At 36.5% G+C, this 16,005-nt stretch overlaps 2 protein-coding genes and 1 long non-coding RNA gene across 14 annotated transcripts in view; 2 read left to right on the forward strand and 1 right to left on the reverse strand.

Moving 5' to 3' along the window:
- The window catches only part of ugt2a5 (UDP glucuronosyltransferase 2 family, polypeptide A5), an 85,352-nt gene that overhangs the window by 53,369 nt on the left and 15,978 nt on the right, over window positions 1-16,005 (forward strand). The window lies entirely within an intron of this gene.
- Window positions 1,251-14,363, reverse strand: LOC103045960 (UDP-glucuronosyltransferase 2A1-like). The gene is made up of 6 exons (XM_049465404.1): window positions 13,561-14,363; window positions 11,452-11,600; window positions 10,544-10,675; window positions 9,455-9,542; window positions 7,761-7,980; window positions 1,251-6,831 (listed from the first exon to the last, which is right to left on the reverse strand). Exons 1-6 carry the CDS (start codon window positions 14,294-14,296, stop codon window positions 6,549-6,551), a joined length of 1,608 nt encoding a protein of 535 aa, XP_049321361.1. The 5' UTR covers window positions 14,297-14,363; the 3' UTR covers window positions 1,251-6,548.
- Window positions 8,017-9,206, forward strand: LOC125782448 (uncharacterized). The gene is made up of 3 exons (XR_007425139.1): window positions 8,017-8,550; window positions 8,634-8,793; window positions 8,834-9,206. It is a non-coding gene; the product is annotated as an uncharacterized LOC125782448 (long non-coding RNA).

Consider the following 16,005-nt stretch of genomic DNA (forward strand, 5'->3'; position numbering starts at 1 on the left):
CTTGGAGGTTGTGGGGGTGCCAGATGTTTTGAACCCTGCAAAAAAAAAACTATTTTAGTTCTTCATGAGTGGTCACAGGAATGAGGTGTTTAAAAACTCCAGCAGCACTGCTGTGTCTGATCTACTTGTACCATCAGCACAACAAACACTAACCCCTCATACACCACCACCATTCCAATGCCTGTCACCACCCAAATAATAGCTGGTCTGTTTTTGTCCTGTGGGACATTTTGTAGTTATAGAAGTACAAACTGTAGTATGTGTCAAATAGAGGTAAGAGACCACTTCAGTTTCTGAATCAGTTTCTCTGATTTTGCTATTTATAGGTTTATGTTTGAGTAAAATGAACATAGTTGTTTTATTCTATAAACTACAGACAACGTTTCTCCAAATTCTAAAAAAAATATTGTCATCTAGAGCATTTATTTACAGAAAATGAGAAATGGCTGAAATAACTAAAAAAAGATGCAGAGCTTTTAGACCTCAAATAATGCAAAGAAAACATTATTTGAAATCAATTATTTGGTGGAATAAACCTGGATTTTAATCACAGTTTTCATGCATCTTGGCATCATGTTCTCCTCCACCAGTCTTACACACTGCTTTTGGATAACTTTATGCCTTTACTCCTGGTGCAAAAATTCAAGCAGTTCAGTTTGGTTTGATGGATTGTGATCATCCATCTTCCTCTTGATTATATTCCAGAGGTTTTCAATTTGGTAAAATCAAAGAAACTCATCATTTTTAAGTGGTCTCTTATTTTTTCCAGAGCAGTATATGTGATAAGTGAGGCGTATCACGTATTATTTAAAGATTGACTTACAGTACTAATAACTATGTGTATTTGGAATATTTTTTAGTCATTTAAAATTTAAAAACAAATTACTTGTTATTTATCAATATTTTGACTTGGTAAGCATAAATAATTAAACTTTAAATATTAATGACTTACTATATAATATAATTTTGGATTAAGACTCAAAAATCTAACCTATTTTGTGAAGTACTGACATTAGTACTATAACAGTATACAGACATTGGGTATATAATTGAGAGACTATACATAATATTCAATATAAACAGTAAACAAGCAATACACAGAGTAGAGTACCAGTCAAAAGTTTGGACACACCTTCTCATTTAATGTTTTCTTATTTTCTTTCTTTTTTTTTCTATATTGTAGATTAATATTGAAGACATAACAACAATGAATTTACGTAGTAAACAGTAAAAAAAAGTGTAAGTCCTCCCCTGATCTAAAGCTGATGAACTGAGATTGAGGTGATTGATTTAATTGGGATGATCTGGAGCTTCACAGCGTGAAGGAAAATCAGCAACTATTGTTCAGCACCTCCAGGAACTCCTTCCTTCAAGACGCTGAGAAAACTATTCCAGGTGACTCTCTGTCATGAAGACACTGAGATTAAAACAGAAAGAGTGTGCAGATCTGTCCTCAAAGATAAATGTGATACTTGGAAGAATCTAAAATATAAAACATATTCTAGTTTAACACTTTTTGTTTACAGAATAATTCAGCTATTAATTGCTCCTGTATAGCTTTAATATATTCTTCAATATTAAATTTACAATATAATAATACATCATAAATATATATATACCAATCATAAAAAGAAAGAAAAGATATATTTTTTTAGCAATAAGGTTTATCTCATAGATATACAGGCAACAGACATAGAATTCCCACAAGCCCTCTGCCCTATGGGTGGATGTTCCTTCTCCATACTGAAGCTGAAATCCCTCACTGTCTGAACTGTAAACCTCAGCCTCAGGGTGGAGCCAGATGTCATATAATTAAACTGCTCCTCTATAGCAGAGCTACAATCAGCAGGGGCTCCTGCTTCAAATGGACCAAACACTCAGTCATATTGAGCACTAATGTTATAAAGAATGGCGTATTGCTATCTTGAAAATGGAAAACACAGGTGCGCCACTGATTGGAACTAACCTAGGCAGACATCATCAGTCAAGACGTTTATTGCTATCTTGGCAACACTCGTTTTACACACACACACAAGAACACGCAGCAGTTCACAAACTTTTGCATCAACAATAAACAGAACACAAAATAAAATAACATTTAATTATTTAAAAATAACACTTTTTGTACAATTAACAATTGTATAAGACACCAGTGTATAAAATCAGTGTTACATCAAATAAGCAAAAATGATCAAAAAATAAAATACTGAATAAAAAGCAATTATTTCCACAAAAGTAAAAATTATTATAAAAAAAAAATTATGTCACAAAATAAGTCAAAATCTTGAAGAATTAAATTATTTCCAGGCTTTATTTTCATGACTGTGTTAGGGCTCAGCCAGTTCCCGCAGCGGCCACCAGAGGCCGCCATAAACCCACCAAGGTGATAAGAAGGGAACCGGCTGAGAGTTCATTAGAACAGGGATCATTAAGGCCACCTGAAGCCAATCACGCGTCATCAGCCTCAGCTGTGGTACCGTCTTTAAAAAGGCGAGCTTCCAGCAGACTGATGTCGCAGACTTCATGCCCTGTGACCGGTAAACGGTAGCTCCACGGAGCAAAGCTGAAAAGAAAAAATAAAAGAAAGCCTGCAAGGTTGAAAAGAAAAGAAATAAGAGAGCTTGCAAAGCTGAGAAAAAAAGAAAAAGAAAAAGAAAGCTTGCAAAGCTGAAAAGAAAAAATATATAAAAGAAGAAAGCCTGCGAGGCTAAAAAGAAAAATAAAATAAAATAAAATAAAAGAAAGCTTGCAAAGCTGAAAAGAAAGAATAAATAAATACATAAAAGAAGAAAGCCTGCAAGGCTGAAAAGAAATAAAAGAAAGCTTGCAAGGCTGAAAAGGGAAAAAGAAAAGGAAGAAAAGAAAACAAAATAAGAGAACAGAAATTAAAAGAAAGCTTGCCAGGCAAGAAAGAAAAGATAAGGGAAAGCCTGCAAGGCTGAGAAGAAAAGAAAATAATTTAATTTTCTTGAATTTCTGTTACTATTTCTGTCTTTATTTTATTTCAAACAGAGGCATTATTTAGTTAGCTTTGTTTCGCCGAAAGGGCATTCTCTTGTTTATGTTCCCCTTTTTCTTTGATGCACACATAATTATAGTAAAACCCTTTTCGTTATATCTCCGCACTTGGCTCCTCCCACACCCCTACCATGACAGACTGAGCCTGAAAAGAATACTTTTATGCAGTTGAGAGTCACATTAGTCTACACAGTAAATTTGCCAGTGTCTTAAATCAACACTTTTTAGGGTTGCTTGCGCAGACAAGGATTAAGCCTAGTTGCAGACAATATTTGCATTTTAATGGAAAATCTCAGAGGTGGAAAGTAATGAATTACATTTACTCAAGTTACTGTTGTTGAGTAGATTTTATGAGTAATTTGTAATTTTTAAAGTAGTTTTTAAAATAGGTCATTTTACTTTTACTCAAGTGCATTTTGGCACAAGTAATCTACTTTGCTACATTGGAAAACTCCCAATTACTGAGTAAAAAATAAAATGCTGGGAAAAACACAATTGTGTGAATTAAAAATAATAATAATTGGTGCGGATGCGCCGGCGCAAGGATGCTCACGCGTGGAATAACGAGGCAATACAAAATGTGCCCTGCCGGTCAGAGCTGTCAGCTTTCAAAACTTCCACATCAAACCTGCGAAAGCATGTAGTATTTTTAACATAAACAATCTGCTTGAATGTTAAAAAAAACATTTAAATAGCAGTTAAAGCACAGCAATTGCAAGTTAAAATATAACAATGACCTGTAAAACTATATAAAAAAAAAGTTTATAGTCACGTATATGACCATAACTTTTTAACAGTAAAGAAAAAATGGATCATAGAAACCTATACCACTTGTTCTTGAAAATGTTGGTGTGGTCTGAACAAATACTGCCTGAAAGATCCAAATTATTATGTGAAATAATAGTTCATTAAAAAATATATATATATTTTTTACATCAAAAAATTAAAAGTAACAATGTAACTTTTACTCAAATTACAGTTTATATTGAGTACTTTTTACTTTTACTCAAGTAGATTTTTAGCAAAGTAAAGGTACTTTTACTTAATTACAATTTTTCTGTACTTTTTTCACCTCTGGAAAATCTCCATTTAAAACACTGTGTGGGCCGAGCCTAGGCTTAATCCCAGTCTGGGAAACTGACCCATAGTGTTAAATAAACAGTGCAAGTGCAAAATTCTCCCTTGTCTGGAAATGTTGGGCCCAACTTTCAAATATATCTAGCAGTCCCATTTTTCAAGCTATGAAAAACATCATTTTCACCATAGCTTCATAATTTATGATTTAAGAACCTGATGATCTGATGTGCGACTTTAATAAAATCTTGGGACAGATTTTCCCCATTTCCTTATTAGCCAAGTTTGAATTGTACCATATAGCAGCACCTTAGCAATAAACGAACATCCACATAGCAACACTATAGCAACCACCATAGACACCTTAGCAACCACTTAGCAACACCATAGCAACCACCATATACACCTTAGCAACACTGAAGCAACCACCTGGGATGCCATGGTCCAGGTTCAGATGATCAACTGGTGCACTGTGGGAACTGGAGTACATATAAGGCGATTGTATATATATATATACAATATATATACATATATTTACTCTGTTATATATATATAACAGAGTAAAAAATGTTAAAACAAAAGATACAAGGTTGCTGCATGTGATGACAGCAAAGATTTACAGTATAATGCATCATCCTAGTGTTTAAACCTATGATAAGGCATGATTTACACCAGTGTTTCTCAACCCTGGTCTTTGGGGCCCAAAGCCCTGCTCATTTCCTGCTTTAACACATCCACTTTAACTCATTAATAGGCTGTTAATCAAGTTATTGGTTGGATCATGTACTTCGGGAACAAGGTAAGCGCTAAAAAGTGCAACACAGTTGCATTTCTTCCATGAGACTTCACACAATCTTTGTGTGACTCTCAGCATTCAGATCTGCCTATTTAGACAGAGTCACTTTGCCAAGAATCAGATATACAGTATGTATTGAATATTAATATCACATATTAAAGTGGCCCAGATCAGAATTGAGTTTTTTGTTCACACACAGCCACACATGTTACGCCCTCGCTATGTTTTCCTGTGTTTTCCCAGTTTCCTAGTGTGTTTCTCCAGTACTTTTCCATCACGTGTGTGTAATTTGTAGCTCCGCCCCTTCCCCAGGTGTTCAGTGTTTATTGTTACTATTTATAGCACAGTTCAGTCCATGTTTAGCCGTCGGTCTTTGCACCTTCCCCCGTTGTCTGTCACGTCACGTTATTGCTTTCTCCACGTTTCATATTTACTCGCTCTTGTTTATTGTCATTCACGTTATTTCTAGTCACGTTTATTTCCTGTTTGTTTCTTTGTTTATTTTGTATATATTTTCGTATTTATCCTTTGTATATATATCCCTAGCCCTGTTTTGTACTTATCTGTTTAGTTTAGCTCTTTGTTTGTTTTCCCTGTTTGTTTATGTATATATATTTATTCGTTATTCCCCTGTTTGTTTATTTGTTTATTTGTTATTTATTAAAGTCTTGTTCTTACCCGCATTTAAATCCGCCTCCCGTCTCATCCCCCGCGTTACAACACAAACGACATACCTGACGGATTTGGGCCACTTTTACCTGTGGTGTAAATGTAGCCTCTGTGTAGTGCACTGCAGTTACAAATTAACAATCAGCGGACATAATCAATATTGTCGATTACGTCGACTAATTGTTGCAGCCCTAGTTGAGTAACACTGATACTGTGTTTCACTGATGACGTGTTTCTCAACCCTGGTCCTGGGGGCCCACTGCCCTGCACATTCCAGAACTTTTCCTGCTTTAACACGTCCACTTTTTCTTTTTTTAATAATTTTAGTTCTAATTTTCTCCCCAATTTTGCTCAGCCAATTATCCAACCCACTCGTTAGGACTCCCCCTATCACTAGTAATGCCCCAACACACCAGGAGGGTGAAGAACAGCACATGCTTCCTCAGATACATGTGAGCAACCGCTTCTTTTTAAACTGCTGCTGATGCAGCATTGCTGAGTAGCATCACAGCATGCTCGGAGGACAGCGCAGCGACTTGGTTCTGATACATCAGCTCACAGACGCTCTGTGCTGCAGACATCACCCTTTAGTGATGTGGGGAGAGAGCGCCGTCTACCCATATATGCTAAAGAGTGCAAGACAGTGGGCCCCCATGACCAGGGTTGAGAATAGAGCTATGATAGTCGACTAATCAGATTTTTTCCTTTTTTTTACCGATTAGTTACATGATTACTTTTAAGACTATTTTTAATCTTTAAAAGACTCCCAGAAAAAAAGTTACATTGCCATGAATCGGATACTGAAGTGGCCCAGATCTGAATTGAAAATATCAGATTCACTGTGTTTTTTGCTGACACACAGCTTCACAAACAACACACCTGTTTCACAAACTCCCCACTTTTGCTTGTGTAATGCACTGCAGTTACAACTTAACAATTAGTGGACATAAATAATATTGTCGATTATGTCGACTAATCTGCACCAAATCATTCACTCCTTCTTGCTCTTGGCGGAGGATCTTCTGCAACATTTACGGAACAGCCACTTGCACGTTTTGACAAAGATGAAGATGACCAGAGCGACTATTGAGAGCAAGAAGGCAATAACGTCCAGGCAGTGGTACTGATACCAAGTGAGGTTATGGGCCTCGACTCTCAGGTGCTTGGCCCCCTTGTTGCGCATCACAAACTCGATCCAGTAGACAGCCTCGTCCAGTGGCTTCATTGGACGATCATGGTGGATGCGAGAAAGTCTCATGACGCTCTCTTTGTACCTAAAAGAAGACGGGTAATGCAAAAAAGGTATAGAAAATTGAAACAGAAAATTGTTCATGTGAAGATGGGAGTGTGATAAACATAATTATTCCACTGTTGATGAGATTAAATGATTTTTCTACTTTTTCAACAGATTTTTCTCCTAGCTTTATTTTCAGGTTTAGTTAATTGTGTTGTAGTTATTTGTTTTGTTTGTTATTTTGGCCTTTATTAAGTTACTTATACAGAAATATCTATAAAAATATATTTAGCATAGATATACAGCTCTAGAAAAAATTAAGAGACCACTTTAGTTTCTGAATCTGTTTCTCTGATTTTGCTATTTATAGATATACGTTTGATTAAAATCAACATTGTTGTTTTATTCTATAAACTACAGACAACATTTCTTTCTAATTCCAAATTAAATTATTGTCATTTAGAGCATTTATTTACATAAAAAATGAGAAACGGGTAACATAACAAAAAAGACGCAGAGCTTTCCAAAATCAATATTTGGTGGAATAATCCTGGTTTTTAATCACAGTTTTCATGCATCTTGGCATGTTCTCCTCCACCAGTCTTACACACTGCTTTTGGATAACCTTATGCCACTCCTGGTGCAAGAATTCAAGCAGTTCAGTTTGGTTTGATGGCTTGTGATCATCCATCTTCCTCTTGATTATATTCCAGAGGTTTTCAAATTGGTAAAATTAAAGAAACTCATCATTTTTAAGTGGTCTCTTATTTTTTTTTCCAGAGCTGTGTAGTAAACAGCATGGACAGCCCTTATTTAAACACAGCACTGCAACCTGAGGCTGGGCTGATCACACTATTGCTTCCAGCATTAAAAAATGAAGGGTCTATCACGTTTCAATAAGAAATGTGTAGCAAAAAATAAAAGCGTACATAAAATAAAAATGAAAAAGAAAGCACCAGATCAACTCACAATGGATTGTTTATGACTTCGGTGAGAGTCTCCTTCAGGTCCTTGGTTTCAATTTTGTCAATGTTCAATATAACAGCAGCTCCCTTGGTTTTCATGTGGTATACGTTATCTGGCTGGTCAATAAACAGTGGCATGCACACCATCGGTACACCATGGTAAATAGCTTCATAGATTCCATTAGTCCCACCATGAGTGATGAAGGCCTTGGTCTTGGGATGTCCTGTAAGAATCAGACGCGAGTCAAAATCTGACAGAATTAGTTTTTTTCCCTTGATTTTACCAGATTGAAAACCTGAAAATTGAAAATAATCAAAAGGAAGATGGATGATCACAAGCCATACAACCAAGCTAAACTGCTTGAATTTGTGCACCAGGAGAGGCATAAAGTTTTTCAAAAGCAGACCATGCCACATGAAGTTTGGAGGTGTGTAGTGATGAACTCTGAAGCTACATGAAGTTTGGAGGTGTGTAGTGATGAACTCTGAAGCTACATGAAGTTTGGGGGTGTGTAGTGATGAACTCTGAAGCTACATGAAGTTTGGAGGTGTGTAGTGATGAACTCTGAAGCTACATGAAGTTTGGAGGTGTGTAGTGATGAACTCTGAAGCTACATGAAGTTTGGAGGTGTGTAGTGATGATGAACTCTGAAGCTACATGAAGTTTGGAGGTTTGTAGTGATGAACTAATCTGAAGCTACATGAAGTTTGGGGGTGTGTAGTGATGAACTCTGAAGCTACATGAAGTTTGGAGGTGTGTAGTGATGAACTCTGAAGCTACATGAAGTTTGGAGGTGTGTAGTGATGATGAACTCTGAAGCTACATGAAGTTTGGAGGTTTGTAGTGATGAACTCTGAAGCTACATGAAGTTTGGAGGTGTGTAGTGATGAACTCTGAAGCTACATGAAGTTTGGGGGTGTGTAGTAATGAACTCTGAAGCTACATGAAGTTTGGAGGTTTGTAGTGATGAACTCTGAAGCTACATGAAGTTTGGAGGTGTGTAGTGATGAACTCTGAAGCTACATGAAGTTTGGAGGTTTGTAGTGATGAACTCTGAAGCTACATGAAGTTTGGAGGTGTGTAGTGATGAACTCTGAAGCTACATGAAGTTTGGAGGAGTGTAGTGATGATGAACTCTGAAGCTACATGAAGTTTGGAGGTTTGTAGTGATGAACTCTGAAGCTACATGAAGTTTGGAGGTGTGTACTGATTGGTGTAGTGACTCTGCAGGAAGTTGGTGAACTCTGTGCACTATGCTCCTCAGCATCCGCTGACCCCGCTCTGTTATTTTACACTGACCGAGCACAGAGTCGCTGTCATTCCCAGTCTCTTCCACTGTGTTATAATATCACTGACAGTTGGCTGTGGAATATTTAGTAGTGAGTAGTGAAACTTCACGACTGGACTTGTTGCACAGGTGCTGCATCCTATCAAGGTACCACAGTGCTGGAGTTCACTGAGCTCCTAAGATTATTTTACTAATGTTTGTAGAAGCAGTCTGCATGACTACCTGCTGCTTTTATTATAAACCTGTGGACATAGAAGAGTGATCTGAACCAATTTAATGAGTTCAATGATCTGGATGGAGAACAAATACTTTTGGCAATATAGTGTAAACTATATTATGAAAATGTATTAATATGACAAGAGATTTAAACCTTTTAAACACAAGTGTATATTATAAAGCTGCTCTTTACCTAGTAGGTCATTCTGGGGAATCCAGTCATAGAGTTTTGTGTTGGGAGAAAGAGTATCGGGTTTCTCTCCTGAGTATCTCCACAACACCTGTAATAAAGCAGCAGAAATTGTAATATTAGAGAAAACTAGTGAAGAGATTTATACCGTGTTAACAACAGGGGTGTAACGGTAGAAAAAAGTCACGGTTGGGTTCACATCACAGTATAAACCCCACGGTTCGGTACGTTTTCGGTACAATTGGTGGACAAAATTAAGAGGCTAGGCATTCTGTATCGCCTCACCTTTATGAACTTCATAATAACAATGGAACTTAATTATAACCATATTTTTGGTCTCCTACTGTCATCATGAGAGGCTCCATCTTTTGGATCTTGTTGGAACAAACAAATAATGACCCTGAGTATGGGGCTTTATTAAGAACAAAAACAACAGCATTACATTAACTGCTTAAACTACAATTATTTTTTAAGAGTATTACTAAAGAGAGAGAGGCATGAGTGCGAGAGAGGGCATGAGCAAGAGTGAGACAATGAGAGAGAGAGTAAGTAATAGGAGAGGTGCGCACAAGAGAAAGAGAGAGAGAGAGAGACAGTACGAGCGCCTAACCCTGCGTTCACACTAGAAAGCGACAGGCAACCATTCATTTCCTATAGCAGGGCACGATTTCAGCGCAGTGACAGGTGCAACACTCCTGTGAACATGAGTTTTTCCTACAGACTGCCCTGTATTCTGCGTGCATTTATATGAACCAAACCCACGTACCGTAAAGGTTCGTAAAGAATACACATACCATCAAACCCTAGTTAACAACAAACCAAACAACCATATTAACTATAACAAATATTCAGAATCAGCAGAGAAAAAAACATTCTTACTCTAAAAGAGTGCCAGGAGGACAATGACAACGTGCCTCAACAAGCAACACAATGAAGTCAACTCAATATTAATGCAGGAGTGAGGAGATACAAATTCATGCTGTCAGTCAAATCTTTGTGCTAATGGCTAATGAACACATTCTGTAAATAAGCTCGAATAATTTGATAAATAATAGAGATAATCAACAAACATTCAGTGCTCCAGTGTCTGACCTTCTGTGGGATCTGTCCGAGCGCTGAAGCGATGGTGTTCGCTCTCTCTTTGGGGAGGTTATTTACCATAGAACCCAGAGAGAACACCACAATCCCATCATCCCCTGAGCTCTGAACAAACTCCTCCATCTCCTACAAAACCAAAAAGCACAGCTATTTTTAACACAAATAAGTGTATACAGTACCAGTCAAACATTTAGACACACCTCTTCTCTTCTCATTCAATGTGTTTTCTTTCTTTTTATGATTTCTTACATTGTAAACTTAATATTGAAGACTGTATTAAAGCTATATAGGAACACTGAATACCTGAATTATTCTGTACACAAAAGTGTTAAATATACCAGTTTTATTCTTTAGATTCTTCTAAGTAGCACATTTACAGATCTGCAAACTGGTATTTTAATCTCAGTCTCTTCATGAGGAAGAGTCACCTGGAATAGTTTTCTCAGCGTCTTGAAGGAGTTCCTGGAGGTGCTGAACACGCTGTGAAGCTCCAGCTCATCCCAAATCACTTCGAATCTTAGTTCATCAGGTTTAGATCAGGGGATTTTTTTTTTATTGTTTACTACATAATTCCATATGTGTCCCTGTTTTCATGTGTTTAATATGAATCAACAATATAGAAAATACATTGAATGAGAAGGTGTGTCCAAACGTTTGGTTTCTATGCTTATTGTCAATTTTTAGCTCCACATATAATTGAGTTTGTCCTTAAATGTAATGCCTAATCAGTCTGTATACAATACCTTAGGGCTAATAGGGCAGTTTATTACTGAGATAAAAATCTGTAATAAAGGTCAAGATTAAGGCCTTTGTACATATAATCATTTTATTATTATGTGCCAACATATTAATGTATAACTCAAGCATTGAAACATCCAATAGAGGTAAATAGAAGTTCTTACTTTTGGAAGTGGCTTTGCCGGCTTGCAGTGCAATCCACCAACAAATTTGAAGTTTGGCAGTAAAGGCCGTGGATATTCAAAGTCCCAGTAAGTTCTGATTAACCAGATGTCGGCTTTACCCAAAGCGTCACACAGCACTGTGGGTTTGCCTGTCAAAAACAGAAAAATCATGTGACTTTGGATTAGAGGTGGGCAATATGGCCTTAAAATAATACCACAGTACAGTAACACTCAAAAGTTTGGACACACCTCTTCTCATGCAGTGTGTTATCTTTCTTTTATGTTTTTTTTTTACATTGTAAACTTAATATTGAAGACTATATTAAAGATATACAGGAACACATGCGGAATTATTCTGTACACAAAAAGTGTTAAAAAAAAGAGTATCTGTTTTATACTTTCGATTCTGCACACTCTTTGTATTTTAATCTCTGTCATTATGAGGCACAGTCACCTGGAATTGTTTTCTCAGCATCTTAAAGGAATAAGTGCTGCTTTTCCATGTGCCAAGTGGTCCATCGGTCTAAAGCTCTGCCACTATGATCGGGAGCATGCAGCTTGCCATCAGCTCCCAGAGTCCTGAGGGAGCACAATTGGCCTTGCTCTCTCTGGGTTGGTAGATGGCACTCTTTCCCCTCATCACGCCAAAGAGTGATGTCAATCAGCAAAAGGCATCTGTGAGCTGATGTATTGTAACAGAGTTGCTGCGCTTTCCTCCGAGCGCACTGTGATGCTACTCAGCAATGCTGCATCAGCAGCAGTTGGAAGAGAGGCGGTGGCTGCCTTCATATGTATCGGAGGAGGTGTGTGCTAGTTTTCAATCTTTTTCAATGTTGTGGCATCACCTATGATGGGGGATATAAAGCTGCTTTTCCTTCTCGTTGCGCTCCAGGTCATCCCCAACCACCCATCACAGTTGATCTGGTTTTGGTCAGGGGATCCAAGGGATTAAACACTTATTTAACGGTTTACTACATAATTCCTTATGTGTCCCTTACTTGTTTTATTTAAAGAAATAAATAAAACACTGAATGAGAAGGTGTGTCCAAACTTTTGACTGGTATTGTAAGTCTTGATATTAAACAGTACTAAGCAGCAAAAGTGATGGGGGGGCATTACACCCCCCTAGCCTACGCCTGCCTGGCATTAGTTAACAAGGTGCAAACAAGTTCATGTTTATCATGTTTATCTTTTGGTAGTACTTCTCTACATGCACTAAACATGTATCTGTGTTTGTGTGTGCATTTTATTCAGTTTTTGTCACATCTGCAGCAAACTTGCACTCTGGACTTCCTGTTGCTGCTACCTGCATTCTCTCCCTATTTTTGTGCATTTATCTTTATATCTATTTTATTCTACTCTATTTTATTCTGTTCCTTTTTTATTTTTAATTTAATTGTATCCATATTTGTTTTGGGTACCTCTTTAAAATAAGACTACCTGTATAAAGGGTTAGTAAATGGTTTACAATTAGTTTATTAATGGTTACTAATTAGGTTGTAAATGCCTTAAAAATCATTAATAATCAGTTATAACACATACGTAGAAATGTACGTAGACCTGTTGTTTGCCAAATAGTGAATCCACAGCCATCTATATCGTTGCCCTTTCTATGTATGTGTTATAACTATCTATTAATCCTTTTTAAGGCATTTACAACCTAATAAGTAACCATTAATAAACTAGTTGTAAACCATTTATGAACCCTTAATAAAGGTAGTCTAATTTTAAAGTGGTACCTTTTTGTCACATTTACAGCGAATTTGCACTCTGGTCTTCATGTTGCTGCTACCTGCTTACTCTCCCTATTTTTGTGTATTTATCTTGATATCTATTTTATTCTGTTCTTTTTTTATTTTTATTTTATTTTATATTTTATTTTATATTTTATTTTATATAATTTCATCCATACATACAAACTCTTTTGGTGTAAACTGGAGAGTAAGATCACAATTTCGTTCCACCTCATGTACCATGTGTGATGCGAATTACAATAAAGTCTCCTTAAATCCTTGATACTGTGTAATCAATCAGCAATGAGTGAAACTCAATTAAAGCAGCTGAACACATTCATTAAAAGTGATTATTGTTATTGTGGTTCAACCTTACCCGTTATTTTAGTATAATACCTATCAAAGGTAAGCATCACTTGCAGCCTGAAAGCTACTGTGTTAAAAATGTACAGCACCATGTTCTCCACCCGCTCAATGAAGTTCATCTGATCACTGAGATGGCCTTGTGAAGCAACAGCAGGCACATAGGAAGGTGGAGCTGGCATCTGGCCACACCACCTCTCCATAACATAGGCTGGACTGAGTCTGAGAGACATGACACTGGGCAGGCTGAGGGTCTCAGCCAACAGATCACTGCATGGCATCATGGGATCGTACAGAACTGCTTCGAAGTTTGACTCCTTCAGTGAAGCTATGAGATCTTTATTAAGCAGCATTCCCTCACACACTGTCTCCAGATAGTTCTCAAAATCAAACATAGTATTCCAGAACAGGGATAATGTCCCAGAGATGGTGTCATTCATCCAAACGTTGATGAAGTTCTTCCACATGACTTTAACATCTTCCTCCTTCCTGCTGATATTAAAAACCAGATATCTGAAGTTCTCCTTTTGAGGGTACTTGATGAAAGGTGTGGCACTGTGGGTCAGAAGAGTCACACTGTGGTTCCTAGAAAGCAGCTCATCCACTATAACTTTCATGTTGAGCCAGTGGCTGTACTCTCCAGGAAGCACCAGAATATTTCCACCCAGAGTTAATCCAGATCCACACAGCAGCAGAAAGGCTACCAAGGGGAGCACACAGCCAGATCCCATAGTGGTTAGGTGTGCCATCAACTTCTGCCATCCAGGTAAAGACTAATCTCTGAACTCAGTAGAGAGTAGATACACTGTTGCACTGTTGCACCGAACTGGATCAAAGGATATGGGCGGAGCACATCAAGCTGTGAAATAACTTTTTTTTTTTTTGGAGAGACTGCCCACTTCTTATCTCCCTAATATATATAAAAATTATGATCCTCTAGAGGGAGCCCACGAGTAAGCCCTTAAACCAATATGGATAAATAGAGCTGAAAAAAAAAAACTAAAAACACAAAGTAAAAATATTGTCTAACTATTTCTATAGGATATTCCTTTTATTAGAATAAAGCATTTTACAAAAAAAGCAAAGAAAAAACAATTTTTTAAATATTTTTTTTGTAAACTAACTAGCATTACTGCTGCTACTGTGAGCTGAGAGTTTGCTAAATTAAGCTAAGGTTTTTGGTTTTTATTATTTAGTATAAGACATATCAACACACAATAATAATAATAATAATAATAATAATAATAATAATAATAATAATAATAAAACGTATTATTATTGTTGTTGTTGTTGTTGTTGTTGTTGTTGTTGTTGTTATTATTATTATATTGCATGTATCAATATTAAAAATTATTGACAGTAAAATTAAATACATTTTGGTCACTTCATTAGTGGGATAATTTCCTAGTAATTCTTTTAAAGATCTTTTAATTTTCATTCACTTCATATACAGTTGAATTTCTTTATAGTAGCATGTAAAGCAGTTTTTTTTATTTAGACTTATGTATAAAAATAAACTAAATAAACCACACATGTCGTACATTTCAGACAAATCCATAGCTAAAGTATAATTGTTTTTATACTGCATTAAACGAAGATTTTAAATTTTTCATTAAATGAAGAAAAACTAAAATATACAGATATGCTTTCTTTGCCTTTTTTTAGTGGATATATTTTATATACTATTTTATTTGTATATTTTTTATATATATTTTATATATTTTTGTAAGGATTTTATCCGTTTAGCTCCATTTATTACTTTATTAGTGGGATCATTTTCTTGTAATATATAAAGATCTGTAGCGCCTTTAAGATTGTAGTAATTTTAAGAGCTTGGTATACAGTTGATATGCGGGACTTTAATTTTGACAGCTATCTTCTAGATTTTGCGTCACTGCTTCCTGCGTGGGAGTGGAGCTTCTTTGAAAAACAAACACAGACAGGGTGCGTCTCAAACGCAGGATCACTTGATGACTTGCTGCCTACACTTTCACACGTAGAACGATTTAGCTGAGTTGGAACTATTAGTGCACTAGTATATAGGACCACTGATATAGATCATAACCACATTAATATCAGTTTTATTATAGTTAGAGGGTGTACACGACGTGCAAAATAGGTCCGCTATTTGTCCCCCATAAATAAGCCAATTTTAAAATAGTTTGTTGTTGGAAAAAAAAAATAGATCCAGTATTGGTAGTGGATGCAATTGCAACCTATTTCTGCTTACAAAAATGGTGTATGTCTGCAGATTGCGTTCATATTTCTAATTTGTCTTTTTTAAGTTGCGCAGAATCACGAAATTTGAAGGGACAGCCACTGAAGGCTTTATACAGATGTGTGCTTAACTTCTGAAACAGGCACCATAAAGACGTGGAGGACCCATTGTTGTCTCTCTGGACTGTGAATCTGAGTAAAGGTGTAATAGTGTTAAGGGAAGGTGTTTTGTTATAGGTGT

This window comes from Astyanax mexicanus, chromosome 1, assembly GCF_023375975.1.
Source record: "Astyanax mexicanus isolate ESR-SI-001 chromosome 1, AstMex3_surface, whole genome shotgun sequence".
NCBI classification, from domain to species: Eukaryota; Metazoa; Chordata; class Actinopteri; order Characiformes; family Acestrorhamphidae; genus Astyanax; species Astyanax mexicanus.